Source organism: Bufo gargarizans, chromosome 1 (assembly GCF_014858855.1).
Source record: "Bufo gargarizans isolate SCDJY-AF-19 chromosome 1, ASM1485885v1, whole genome shotgun sequence".
Lineage (NCBI taxonomy): Eukaryota > Metazoa > Chordata > Amphibia > Anura > Bufonidae > Bufo > Bufo gargarizans.
In genome coordinates, this window is record NC_058080.1 from 351,640,237 (window position 1) to 351,653,628 (window position 13,392).

Below are 13,392 nucleotides of genomic sequence, written 5' to 3' on the forward strand. Positions count from 1 at the left end.
GATGAAACCAAGCTTAACCAATGTATATCCTGATGGGTTTTAAGAGGTTTAATTTTTATTTCCATAACTCGGATAACCCCTTTAAGGTTATTGGCAGGTCTAGCTGTATTAGCAACCTAGGACAGGTCTTAGCTGGCCAGCTACACCCTTGACTTCAACACACTTATTCCACTTCGCCTCCAGTGATTGGATGCTCTCAGAATAGGAGACTTCTTGCTGCTGCTAAACCCTGTTACCGTCTCCTAACTGCATCATGAACATCAGGACATCGTTGTTCACGCAGAAATTTCTTCATGTTCCAAAATAAAATCACTGGGAGCCAGTCTGGACTGTAGAGGGGATGGTTAAAGCGGTTGTCTCACTTCAGCAAATGGCATTTATCTGTAGAGAAAGTTAATGCAAGCCACTTACTAATGTATTTTATTGTCCATATTGCTGGATTCATTTATCCATCACATTATACACTTCTCGTTTCCATGGTTATGACTACCCTGCAATCCAGCAGTGGTGGCCGTGCTTGAACACTATAGGAAAAATCACTGGCCTATGTGTGCACCCACAGTCCTGACCGCTAGAGAAACCAGCGCTTTTTCCTATAGAGTAAAAGCATGACCACCACTGATGGATTGCAGGGTGGTTGTAACCGTGTAAATGAGCTGTGTTTTATTTTTTGTTTTTTACAACATTCATCTGACAGGTTAGATCATGCGATATATTTATAGATCAGGTTGTCACGGATGCGGCGATACCTAATATGTATACTTTTTTTTATTTATGTTTTACACATGATTTCATTTTTGAAGCAAAAATAAATAAATCATGTTTTAGTGTTTCCATAGTCTGAGAGACATACTTTTTTCAGTTTTTGGGTGATTACCTTGGGTAGGGTATGATTTTTGCGGGAGGAGATGACTATTTTGGGGTGCGTGTGACTTTTTGATCGCCTGCTATTACACTTTTTGTGATGTAAGGTGACAAAAAATGGTTTATTTAGCACAGTTTTTATTTTTCATTTTTTACGATGTTCCTCTGAGGGGTTAGGTCATGTGATGTTTGTAGAGTCGGTCGATACGGACGCGGCGATACCTAATATGTATCCTTTTTTTTTACCATTTAAAAAAAAAAAAAAACCTTATTTGTGGAAAATTACATTTTTGTTTATTTTTACTTGAAACTTTTAAACGGTCTAATCCTTTACAATGCATTCCAATACTTCTGTATTGGCTGTATGAGTAATACAGTGTGTATTACTCATACAGCTTCTGGCTTGTGAGATCCAGGGGGCTGGATCTCACAGGCTCGTCGCCGGAAGGCAGCGCGCTGCCTTCCATGCCATCGGGTCCCCCCCCACAGCCCCATGGGGACGCGGCGGCGCCACCGCACCAGGTAAAAGCTGCAATTTACCTGCGGTTTGCGGCGATCGCCGTCACGGGACCTCCCCGCGCATTTAGCCGAGGTGTCTGCTCAATGATTTGAGCAGACACCTTGTTCCGATCACCGCCCGCCGGTGATTGGAACAACACAAGACGTAACCGTACGTCATGGGTCCTTCAGGACTCGGGAACCATGCAGTACCGATACGTCATGGGTCCCTAAGGGGTTAAAAAGATATATTTTTTTATGTGGAAGTTGATCTAACGGAAATAACACAGAGACTTACCACATGTGACCAGAGATTAGAGGTTGTGTCAATTGGAGAGGAACGCCCCAGAAGAAGCGGACAGCGAAACCCGGGTCGGGCAAATTGATTTTATATGTGATGTGAACAAGTGTCGATCTTGTAAGTAAAATAAAATATGTAGTGTTTAAAGGATAAAAGAGCCGTGATTGCTGGTGGGTATTGATAGAGGAGCTGGAATTGTTTTGAATCAAGATAAATTCGTCTCGTGGAAGTGTTGCTGTGTGTCAACTGTTCCTTACTGATGAAGTTCAAGTGCGGACCCTGAATTGCAGTTTATTTTAGTTAAAAAAGGATTAGAGACCTACTCCTGTTTGGGACTGCTGCTGATTGTGCTGCTTGGAAGACCACACAAAATATATTTTGTTTTCTGTCTTGTATAGCATGAATTCTAGTGGTAAAATGCCTTCTATAGCCCAAAAAACGGCTGCTATGTTCTTTCCAGCTGACTGTTGCACACAAAATTTCTTTGGAGTTGGTGACTCCTTGGTGCTTATTGCATAGACTCTTGTTTGGTCTCAGGATTATTGGGGTGGAACAGTGTTTTGGGAATAGAAGGCTCCTGGATTTTCTCTAAGCATGTCTAAATTGCTGACAATTTTTTTTTTGCTCAGGGGTCAACTTTTGTGACACCCACAGCGAACTTGCCTTTGACATCATCAAAACATCATGAATGATACTGGAAACTGTGCCAACTGAAATGCCCAATTCATAAGCTATAACTAGTGTTGAGTGAATCAAAGTTAATGAAGTGGACTTTGAGCCGAATTTAAGAAAAAATTTGAATCAAAGCCAAATTTCCACGAGCTTCATGGTAATGAATCAATTTTCCCTGAAATGGCATAAAAAAAAAAAATCATACCTCATTCATTTGAGCGTGAAGAAGCCGCCGCAGCCATCTTTCTTGGAGATCCCGCTTGAAATCTCATGCAGGGTGACGTAAGATGTCATCATGCCAGCCAATGTGTCTTCATGTGCTGTGTGTGAATTTGCACTGGCCTTGTCGTGATCAAATGGATGAGGCAAGTACAATGTAATATTTTTTTATTAACCACTAAAATGCTTTAATATGGATCTCGCCACTTTCTTTGTAGACCTTCCTGTCACTTCCACTGCTTTCATCAGGCTGAACTGCTACCGTGTGTGCTGCATGTCTCAACCTGCACAAATAAGCTCAACTCTCTAACACGGACAGAACATGCCGGGGTTGATAACTTATTGAACACCCCTTGTATCTCACAAAAGTGATACGCAATGATTCAGAGTCTAAGTAAAAACGAAAGGTTTTGCATGCAAGTTCAATCGCTTATCTGCGACTGTGTTCAGCGTCTCTTTCCATGCGGATGCAACCGGTTTTTGATGCTTTTTTTAAGGTGTGTGATGGAAAAACTCAAGAATAACACTATCAGTGAAAAATGCATTGCATCCAGATGTATTCAGTTTTTCACACAACCCCTTAAAATTCTACGGGACCAGGGCTGTGGAAAAAGCATAATATAGAACATGCTGCAATTTTTCCTGAATGCAGAGATGATCAGTGATGAATAGCGTTCATGTACAGAGACCCACTGAAATGAATGGGTCAGGATTCAGTCTGAATTCTATGAGTTCAGAACATGCATAGCATCTGGACAGGAAGGTCTGTTGTGTGAAAGAGGCCTTAGTGGGTGGATTAAAGAGCTGAGGCCTTCTTAGAACACATTTGTAGGGCAGCCACCTTTCTTAAACATTTCAGAGTAGTTTAAACCGTTAAGGCTTCTTTCACTCTTGTGTTTCACTAACGTTTGCTGCCGGAAGTCCGCCCTGTCCCCATTCTCTATAATGGGGACAGGACAGAGATCCGGCCACAGCATAGCAAACATGTCAAGAAACGGCTAGACAAAATAAGCAGCGTGCCCTGCTGGAACAGCCTACTGGACAAGCTTTATGCGTTTGTGAAAGAAGCCTAAGAGTAGTCCACATACATTAGTAAACCAAATAAACTGGTACATTCATTATGATCTCCTTATTCAAATGTTGTTGTCCCCATGTAGATCACTGACCTTTGTCACAGAAATAACAGCAATAGGGCGAGTAGCTTTTGGTGCATGGTGCTGCCCTCTTTGCACTGAACATCGCATTTGCATAACACAAAAGGCTTGATTCCTCAGCATTGAAGGCACTGATCTGCATGGGGCAACAACGTTTGAATTAGGAGACAAATAATCTACCAGTTCATGTTTTACTACGCAAGTATGTGGTGACAGATTCTTTTTAAGAATTAAACATGAACAAATAAATTGTCTCCCTGAAAGCTGATACCTCCAATACCCAGTTTGCGTACCTGCTGACAAATGTGGGATTCATAGATGCCAGACTGTCAGATTCGGAAACATGGTTTTAACCTGGCTATAAGTGTGAATTCAAACACAGCATATTTTTTCTGCAACTGGAAATCAGTTCCATTCATCTGCCTGGGGTTTATGCATGTGCATGGATTTCTGCAAGCCCCATGCAGATGTATGGGACATTTCTGCAACAATTCAGCCCCATGTGATTTCACCCTAACATATTTGAACTGAAATGCAGTGGAATCAGACCAATAGTGTAACAAGACTTCAAGTGGTTACATTTATTCTGGACATGCTGTTGTATTCCCTTATGGTTTTTTCAGATGAAACAAATAACTGGCCGTAGATATGAAAAAAAAAACCTATTTATTATACATACTGTAAAAACAATGTATTATGCAAATGTTTTGTTCCAAGCGGCTTCTGCTTATAAAATACAGAAAGCTGGTGAAAGCTTTATCTTAGACTGTGTTTAATAGTGTCATCTACGGGATCATCTCTTTACAGGTCAGTGGCTGGACCTCCCCAGCTGTAATCTTCATCCTCAGAGCTGGAACTTCTGGCATGGTTAAATTTTCTGCGAAGTGCATTGTGCTCATATTCCCTGCTGAAGATTAACAGACAACCAGTTATTTTGCTGAATAGTCAAATGAATATAACATCAAATGAGTGAGACTAGAAGACTTTCACTGTATTTATTATATGAATATCCACTCACTTTTCCTCAACAATAAAGGCAGTAACAAAATGCAGAATAGTAACTTTCCAGGGAACAATAATCATTATGTTTAATAAAAAGTTTCAGAATAATTCTTGACTGCATCAGAAATCATGTTTATCCATGTGAATGCAGGTGATTTTAGTGCACTAGTTATCCCTTTTCCCCAAATTACATATAAAGAGAAGTAATAAGACAATTTGTATAGCCATCACATACTGAGGACCCACCCTAAGGATAGGGGATAAATCACGCAGAAAAAGATTAGCTATCCCCTGGATAGGTCATTAATATCAGATCGGTGGTGGTCCCAGATGTTGGACCCCCACCAATGAGCGCTGTGGCCTTTTCCTAAGCGGAGACATCACCGTACATTGGTCACATGGCCTAGTTGTAATACCAAGTACAGCCGCTATACATTGTATGGCATTGTGCTTGGAAAGCTGCTGGGAGCTGGCTGCACTCACCAATGCCCCAGTGAATGCAGCGGGACCCTGAAACAGCAGATCAGCGGGGATCCCGGGAAATCAGACCCATGCTGATGCGATAATGATGGCCTATCCTGAGGATTGCTTATTATCAATTCCTGAATACCCCCTTTAAGTATTAACACATAACAAAAGAGTATTTATATTTGATATCACTATAAAATTGTACGGTGCCTGAGTATAGGCAACATGTCATTATTACCATACACTGAACGCTTTAAAAACAAAGTCTGTAAAACAATGGTGCAGTTGTGTTTTTTTTTTTTTTTTTTCATTTTTCATCCCTGCTTTTCAAGAGCCAAAACTTTTTTACTTTTTTGTTCACAAAGCTGAATGGGGGAACTTGTTTTTTTGCAGGGCAAGTTGCATTTTTTAATGTCCCTATTTAGTTCACAGTGTCATGAATTAAAAATGGGAATAAAGTCATCTGTGGGGGTGAAAAAAATAAATAAAAAGCCATAGGTTTTTTTGTGTTTTATTTTTATGGCGTTCATTGTGTGCCAAAAATGACTTGATGGCAGGTCAGTTCAAATACAGCGATACCAAATTTATATAGGTTATATGATGTTCCACAGTTTTTTTTTTTGGGGGGGGGGGGGGTGAGCTGTAGTTTTTAGTAGGACTACTTTAGGGTACTTTAATTTGATAATGTTTTAAATTTTTCTGTTTGCAATAAATATTTTATTTTATAATAGTTTGGACATTTCCAGACAGAGCAATACCAATTATGTTTATTTTTATTTATATTAGGAAAGGGGGGAGATTTGAATTGTTAATATTTTTTTTTCTATAAAATTTTTAGTCCACTTAGGTGACTTGAATATGGGGTCTTCTGATTGCTTGTACCATTAACTGCAATAGAATACTACTGCAGTTATTGGGATTTTCATGGGCTTCCTGTTAAGTCCTGCTGCAGGCTGGGCTTAACAGGCAGCCCTGGAAGCCTTTACATCAGAACCTTACAATTTTTACATGCGGGCTTCAATTTGAGGACAGAGGATGCTCCCTCCCACTGTTTAACCACCATGGCATATAATGGGTTAAATGACTGGGATTGGCGAACTCCAATTCAGTCACTGCAGCAGTGTCAATTGTATTATCATAATCACGTATGTAGTGGAATCAACTTGTAACCATGTTTCATACAACACTTGCCTGCTGCTAATCTACTACAGTATTACATCATGGTGTGTGAAGAGTTTTTTTTCCCAGATCCAAATACATTTTATACAATATTAAATGGTGCCATTAGAAAGTACAACTTCTCCTGGAAAAATGCAAGCTATGTGTATGGAAAAATAAAAGGCAATAGGAAAAGAAAACAAAAAAAAAACAAAACACAGCCTCAAGTATATGTTCCGAAATAAAAGACTGATCATATATTTTCATGTAATTTCAGAATCATTATTATAAAACCTACTTTTATTCAATAATCTGATATACATAACCACAGTTACATATAAACTTCACATTTTAAAAAGGAACACCCTGGGCAAGACTGATCCATTGTGTTATGCCTACAGCAGTGCAAGAGGGGGTGGAACATGTTCTTTGGGTCCCAGTCTGGCACTGGTTCCTTAAGATCCTGCACTAAGAATAAGTCTGTGTGCTGTGCCTAAAGTTTTCCTTGAACTAAAAATACTTTGATATTCGGATTTTGAATGACCATATTTACATAAATCCTATTTATTTTTTTATGAACATTTTTTAGTTATGTTAATATACATAACATACAATGAAGTATAACCAGGATTATGGTGCATAAAACTGGACCTGTTCCAATGATTGTACACCATCTGGTATGATACAACATAATAGGAGTACATTGCAGAACAACCAATGTCCCTTTACACCCCCTCCCACCCACTCCCTTCCCCTATATGGATGTACAACACCCCTCCCCTTCCAATTATTTATTTCATTCAAACTGAATAATAATCTTAAACTACCTTCAGATCTGATAACTGATACCACTCTGTATATTGAAAGTTTTGCATGAGCTTTTGCATCTCTCTATTGAACAGGTGTTTGATAATATAAGTTTTCCATTTGTCAAGGAAGTTTGTTGAGCTATAGTTTTTCTGTTTTTCCACCTCCAGCTGATCCATTAATAAAAAGTATCTCATTTGCACCTGAATTTCTGCGTCTGAGGGTGTGTGTGGCCCTAACCAAGTGCACAGTAAACACCATCTACTAATCCAGGCACTTTCATTTTGTCCGGATAACCATGAAAATGCCACTAGTGGGTCACATGGTAATACTATCTGCCAGGTTGTGGTAATCCAAGATGAGATCTTTTCCCATTAGGCCTGAATTAATGGGCAAGCCCAGATGCAATGATCCAAGCCTGCCTTTGGCATATTACACTTAGGACATGCTACTGTCTTTGGATTTGCAGCTGAAGCGGGGATATTAAAAAGCATATATTGCCCTATGTATTAGCTTAAAGTGTGTTTCTCTCCATCTCTCACATGATACTGCTCTCCTCACTCTTGGCCATCCTGCCATCAATTTATCTCTCCTGTCTATAGATCCTAACAATGATTTCCATCCCTGAAATAAGAAAGTGGAAGTTTATGTTCCATTTGTTCTAGGAGAAGATCAAAACACACTCCTGTGGTACATCTCTCAATCTTGATTTACAAAAGGCCATAGTTTGATAGTATTGCATAGCCTGCCCTGTAGGCATATGCAGCTCAAGCAAATACATATATCGAAGTTCTTTATCATGTATTGTGTGTTTTAAGGAATGAATACCCATTGATCCCTATGTTTGAAACAGCTTGTTGGTCTTCCCCATAACACATTCTGGGCGTTTCCATAGAGGCATATGTTTAGATGCTAAAAATCATAAACCAAACATCTTCCTCACCTCTTTCCATGTCACTACAGTGTCTCTTCTCACCACCGATGTTCTTATGTCAGAATGTAGTAGTGCTAGTTTGGAATGTAAAAGGGCTCCCAGATCCCATCATTCAGCTAGTTCCTTTTCCAATAGAATGACTGAATAACGTGATGTCTGACCTAGTCAATCCCTACAATAAATCCTATTTATAGCCACTTCCAAAATTCTGTTTCAGCAGTTTAGCTTCATTCCACTGTACGAAATGTGATTTAACTGCTTTGCTCTAAGGGTATGCTCAGACATGAATGATTTCGTCTATGACTGAAAGTAGTTGTATACATCTCAATGTTTCTGCAGTATTTGCATGGATGTTTGCAAGCCCCATTCAGACTACTGGAACAACCTCAGTGCCCAAAACTGATAAAAGAAGAAAACAACATTGCTTACCGGTAATCGTTTTTCTCAATACCCATGACGGCACCCAGTGCGACTCAGGACCTCCCATCAGGACAGGAAACCTGAGAAGATAAAAAGGACACACCTCCTCCCAACACCAGTGGAAGAAATAAATTGTTCTCCGGAGAGAAGTGATAAGGGATTAAAGACCCCTTTTTTTTTTTAAATCTATATTACTTCATATAGACCTGACTGATATCCTATATATATATATATATATATATATATATATATATATATATATATATATATATATATATATATATATATATATTTTTATTTTTTTTTTTATATATAAATATATCTGTATATATATATATATATATATATATATCTATATATGGGGAGGGAACTATCGGGTGCCGTCATGGGTATCGAGAAAAACGATTACCGGTAAGCAATGTTGTTTTCCCCTCACCCATGACGGCACCCAGTGCGAGATAGACTATAAGTAGAGTCTAGGGGGGCCACAGCTTGAAGGACCTTCTCCCCAAACGAGGCGTCAGAATGGAGCTGTAACCTATAATGTTTGAGAAAGGTATGTGGGGAACTCCAAGTAGCTGCCCTACAAATCTGAGCTAAAGACACATTAGCCCTTTCCGCCCATGAGGTAGACACTGACCGAGTGGAATGGGCCCCGAACCCGGAAGGAGGGGAAAGACCCAAGGAGATGTAAGCCTTCGTTATGGCCTTCTTCACCCATCTGGCAATAACCCTGCAGGATGCTTTTTTACCCCTATTCCCACCTAAAAACTGGACAAGAAGGTTCTCGTCTTTCCTCCACGAAGCCGTAGCATCAAGGTATACTAACAAGCATCTTTTAACATCCAAGCAATGAAAACTTTTTTCCCTGCTATTGGAAGGGTTAGGGAAAAAAGAAGGTAGCACTATGTCCTGGCTCCTGTGAAAATCCGAGACAACCTTGGGAAGGAAGGAAGGCAGGGGCCTGATTACTACCTGATTGTCCTGTATGACAGTATAAGGTGGATGTGCTGAGAAGGCCTGGATCTCCGAGATCCTCCTAGCAGAGGTAATTGCCAGGAGAAAGGCCATTTTAATGGACAGGATGTCAATTGGGATCTCCAACAAGGGCTCAAATGGTTTAATCGGTTAGGGCTGTCAAGACCCTGTTCAGGTCCCATGGGGGGGAAAGGGGTCTTACAGAAGGATGGATTCTGGCCGCGGCAGAAAGGAAACGTTTGACCCAAGGATGGACTGCTAACTGGTAGTCGAAAAAATAGCTCAAAGCCGACACCTGTACTTTTAGGGTGGAGGCCTTGAGTCCCTTGTCTAAACCTGCCTGTAAAAAGTCCAAGACTTTAGGTATTTCTGGAGGACTAAATGGATCAGGGCTAGACCCTAGAAAGGAAGCAAAGATATTCCAAACTCTATTATACTTCCTGGCTGTTGTAGCTTTCCTGCTGCCTAGAAGGGTGGAAACAACTCTGTTAGAAAGCCCTCTCCTCAACCAGATGTCCCTGTCAGACTCCACACTGCCAATTGGAGAATCTCCGGATTGGGATGGCATACCGGCCCCTGGGAAAGGAGGTCCTCCCTGGGAGGGATCATCCAGGGGGGGCCTCTGGCTAGATTTAACAGGGTGGAGTACCAGATTCTTTTGGGCCATTTCAGGGCTACCAGGATTATAGAGGCTCCTTCCCTCCGCACCTTCTTCAGCACCTGTGGAATTAGAGACAGGCAGGAAGGCATAGCCGCGTTCCCGGCTCCAGTCCTGGGCCAGACTGTCCACCGCTGTAGGATTCTCTGTGTGATTTAAAGAGAAAAACCTCTCCGTCTTCCTGTTCTTCCGGGTAGCAAAGAGGTCTATAGTTGGGGTCCCATACTTTAAGACAATCTGGGAAAAAACTTCTCCGTTCAGACTCCACTCTGCCTGATTGAGTTCCACTCGGCTCAAGAAGTCGGCCACCGTGTTCTCTTTTCCCTTCAGATGTACTGCTGATAGGAGCAGGTTCCTGTCTTCTGCTATTTTGAAAATTTCCTGGCAGAGGAAGATTAGGGATGGTATCTTTGTTCCGCCCTGATGATTTATGTAGGCCACCGTCGTCGAATTGTCCGAGTTAAAGACCAGCTTTTTGTTTTAGACATCTGGAACTGCCACTCTTAGAACCCTTTCTACTGCTTAGAGCTCCTTGTAATTTGATGTGCAGGCTCTGGTTCTTAAATCCCATCTTCCCTGCCAGTAATTCCCATCTGAATGAGCCCCCCAACCCCACGGACTGGCGTCTGTTGTTATCCGTATGGGTTCTATGAAGGACCAGGGCATTCCTGCCGAAAGATTCTTCTCGGATGTCCACCATAGGAGGGAATACCTTGCTCTGGAGGAGAGATGAAATTTTTCCTCTAGCATCTGTGGAAGACCATTCCATGTCTTTAAGATATCCCACTGTAACGATCTTGTGTGAATCTGAGCAAACGGTACGGCGGGAATCGTGGCCGTCAGGTGCCCCAATACTGTCATCGCCTTTCTGATGGAGCATCGGAAGGAGCGGAAAAGGATCCAAACATGTTCTTTTGTTGCAACTACCTTCTTTTGAGGAAGGAATGTTTTCTGAGCCGTGGAGTCTAGCTGCATCCCTAGAAATATGCAATTTTGAGAGGGGGTTAGGCAAGATTTTTCTCGATTGACCTTCCATCCCAGATCCTTCAATAGAGAACACGCCAGGACAAGATCCGTCTGTAACTGTACCTTTGTCTGGGCTATGAACAAAAAGTCGTCCAGATAGGGTACTAACACTACCCTGGACAATCGGAGGAATGCCACCATCTCCGCCACAACCTTTGTAAAAATTCTCGGGGCTTGTGAGACCCCAAACGGGAGGGCCCTGTATTGAAGATGCAGAAACTGGCCCTTCACTTGGACTGCCGTTCTCAAATACTTTTGGGAGGAGGGATGAATAGGGATGTGGTAATAAGCATCCTCTAAGTCTACACTTGCCATCCAGCAATCCTTGTATAGCAGGTCTATAGTTGTCTTTATCGTCTCCATCCGGAATCTTTTGTATTTCAGGAACTTGTTTAATTGTTTTAGATTTAAAATCATCTGAAAAGTCCCATTGGGTTTCCTTACCAGAAAGAGTGGGGAGTAATACCCCCTGCCCTCCTCTTCTTTTGGAACTTGACAAACGACTTCTTTGTCCAATAACAACTGAACCTCTGCCTCTAACACTGTGGACTTTAAGGGATCTTTCGGCGTTGGAGTGCGGGTGAAGAAATTTTGGGGATAGGAGAGAAATTCCAGTCTGAATCCCTCTGCTATCCCTCCCAAAACCCATTTGTTCTGGGTGACCTTTGACCAGGCTGGGAGGAAGGAGGAGAGTCTTCCCCCAACCTGGAGACTGGCGTCATTGCTGCTTATCTTTTTTATCATCTTGGGTTTTAAAAAGGAAGCAGCTAGATTTCCTCTGAAACCGATCCCTCTCCTTCCTATCATAGGGCTTGCCCCTCTGCCTTCTAAAACTCTGCTGGGGCCTACGAAAAAAGGGGGGCGTCTGAGGGACAGGAAATCCCCTTTTTTTGTCAGAGGCCTTCTCCAGGATGTCATCTAAAGATGACTCAAATAACCTGTCGCCCTCACACGGAAGGGCACAGAGTCTGGCCTTGGATCCCAGGTCACCCTTCCAGGATCTAAGCCAAATAGCCCTTCTAGCCGCGTTTGTCATAGCAGAGGCTCTGGCGGAAAAGCGCATCACATCAGTGGAGGCATCCGTTAAAAAATCAGCTGCTTTTGAGAAGGAGGGGAGAGAGGCTAGGAGCTCTTTTCTAGGCCTTTTTTCTTTAAGGTGCGTTTGTAGCTGGTCAATCCATAGTCTCAGCGACCGGGAAACCCAAGTGGCTGCGACTGCCGGCCTGAGACAGGCGGCCGACGTCTCCCAAGCCTGTTTAAGATATATATCCGCTTTTTTATCTAATGGGTCCGAGAGACAACCTAAATCATCAAAGGGGAGGGCAGACTTTTTTGCAATCTTAGCGACTGGTGCATCCACCGTAGGGGCCCTATCCCAACTTGAGGACACTTTTTCTTCATAGGGGTACTTTCTTTTAACAGAGGAGGGTATGAAGAACTTTCTGTCAGGATTCTTCCACTCCTTTTTAATAATCGCCTGCATGCTCTCATGTACAGAAAAAACTCTATGCTTCTTAGGGCCTAAAGCCTGAAAGGCCTGATCCGCAACCGATCTGGTCTGCTTAATGTCCTCCAATTGCATAGTTGCTCGGACCGCTTTTAGTAACGGCTGCGTATCATCAGAGGAAAAAAAGGACTTCCCTGAATATTCCTTGTTCGAGGAGTCCGAATTACTGGAATCTAACTGTCCGGATTCTCTGGCTTCACTATCGGAGTCCATTTCCATACTATCATATTCTGTGGCTTTATCCGGGGATCTGGCACGGCCTTTACTGAACGCCCTGAAGGACGCTTTGATTAGGGACTTCATAGATCTTGTAAGGGTCTGGGACTGTTCCGCTACCAGCTTGGTACAAGCTGTGCACAGAGATTTCTGATAGGATGCAGATAGAGCCGTCTTACAGTCTGCACACTCCTTGTGTTTGGATTTGGAAGATGATTTTTTAGGAGGCTTGGGGATCTAAGATAGAAACACCTTATTAGTAAAAAAAGGAATGTTCTTACCCAGCGAATTTTCCTTTCCCCGTCCTTAGGACCAGTACCGGACTTGCAGGCCTCAAGGGGTCCAGGGGTTCAGCGCGTCCATCAGTAGGGTCCGACATGCTCCAGCTGGATCCCACTTCAGCACAAGAACCTGTGCCCCGCTGGCTGCCTGCACCTGCTGCCGCATTTAAAGATTTGAAAGACGCGCCTCGGCCCTCACTTCCGGGTCCTGCGCGTCGGGAGAGAGCCC

General features: G+C 42.3%; 1 protein-coding gene across 7 annotated transcripts in view; it reads right to left on the bottom strand.

Moving 5' to 3' along the window:
* Window positions 1-4,287: 4,287 nt before the first annotated feature.
* TJP3 (tight junction protein 3) overlaps window positions 4,288-13,392 on the bottom strand; it is a 108,749-nt gene continuing 99,644 nt past the window's right edge. For 5 of the 7 annotated variants that reach the window (XM_044268652.1, XM_044268658.1, XM_044268666.1 and 2 more), the window contains exon 21: window positions 4,289-4,615. In XM_044268652.1, the coding sequence (XP_044124587.1) occupies window positions 4,510-4,615 (106 nt within the window). In that variant the 3' untranslated portion in view covers window positions 4,289-4,509. Of the gene's footprint in view, window positions 4,616-13,392 lie in introns of all 7 variants that reach the window. The other 2 variants (XM_044268646.1, XM_044268640.1) reach the window with 2 other exon arrangements.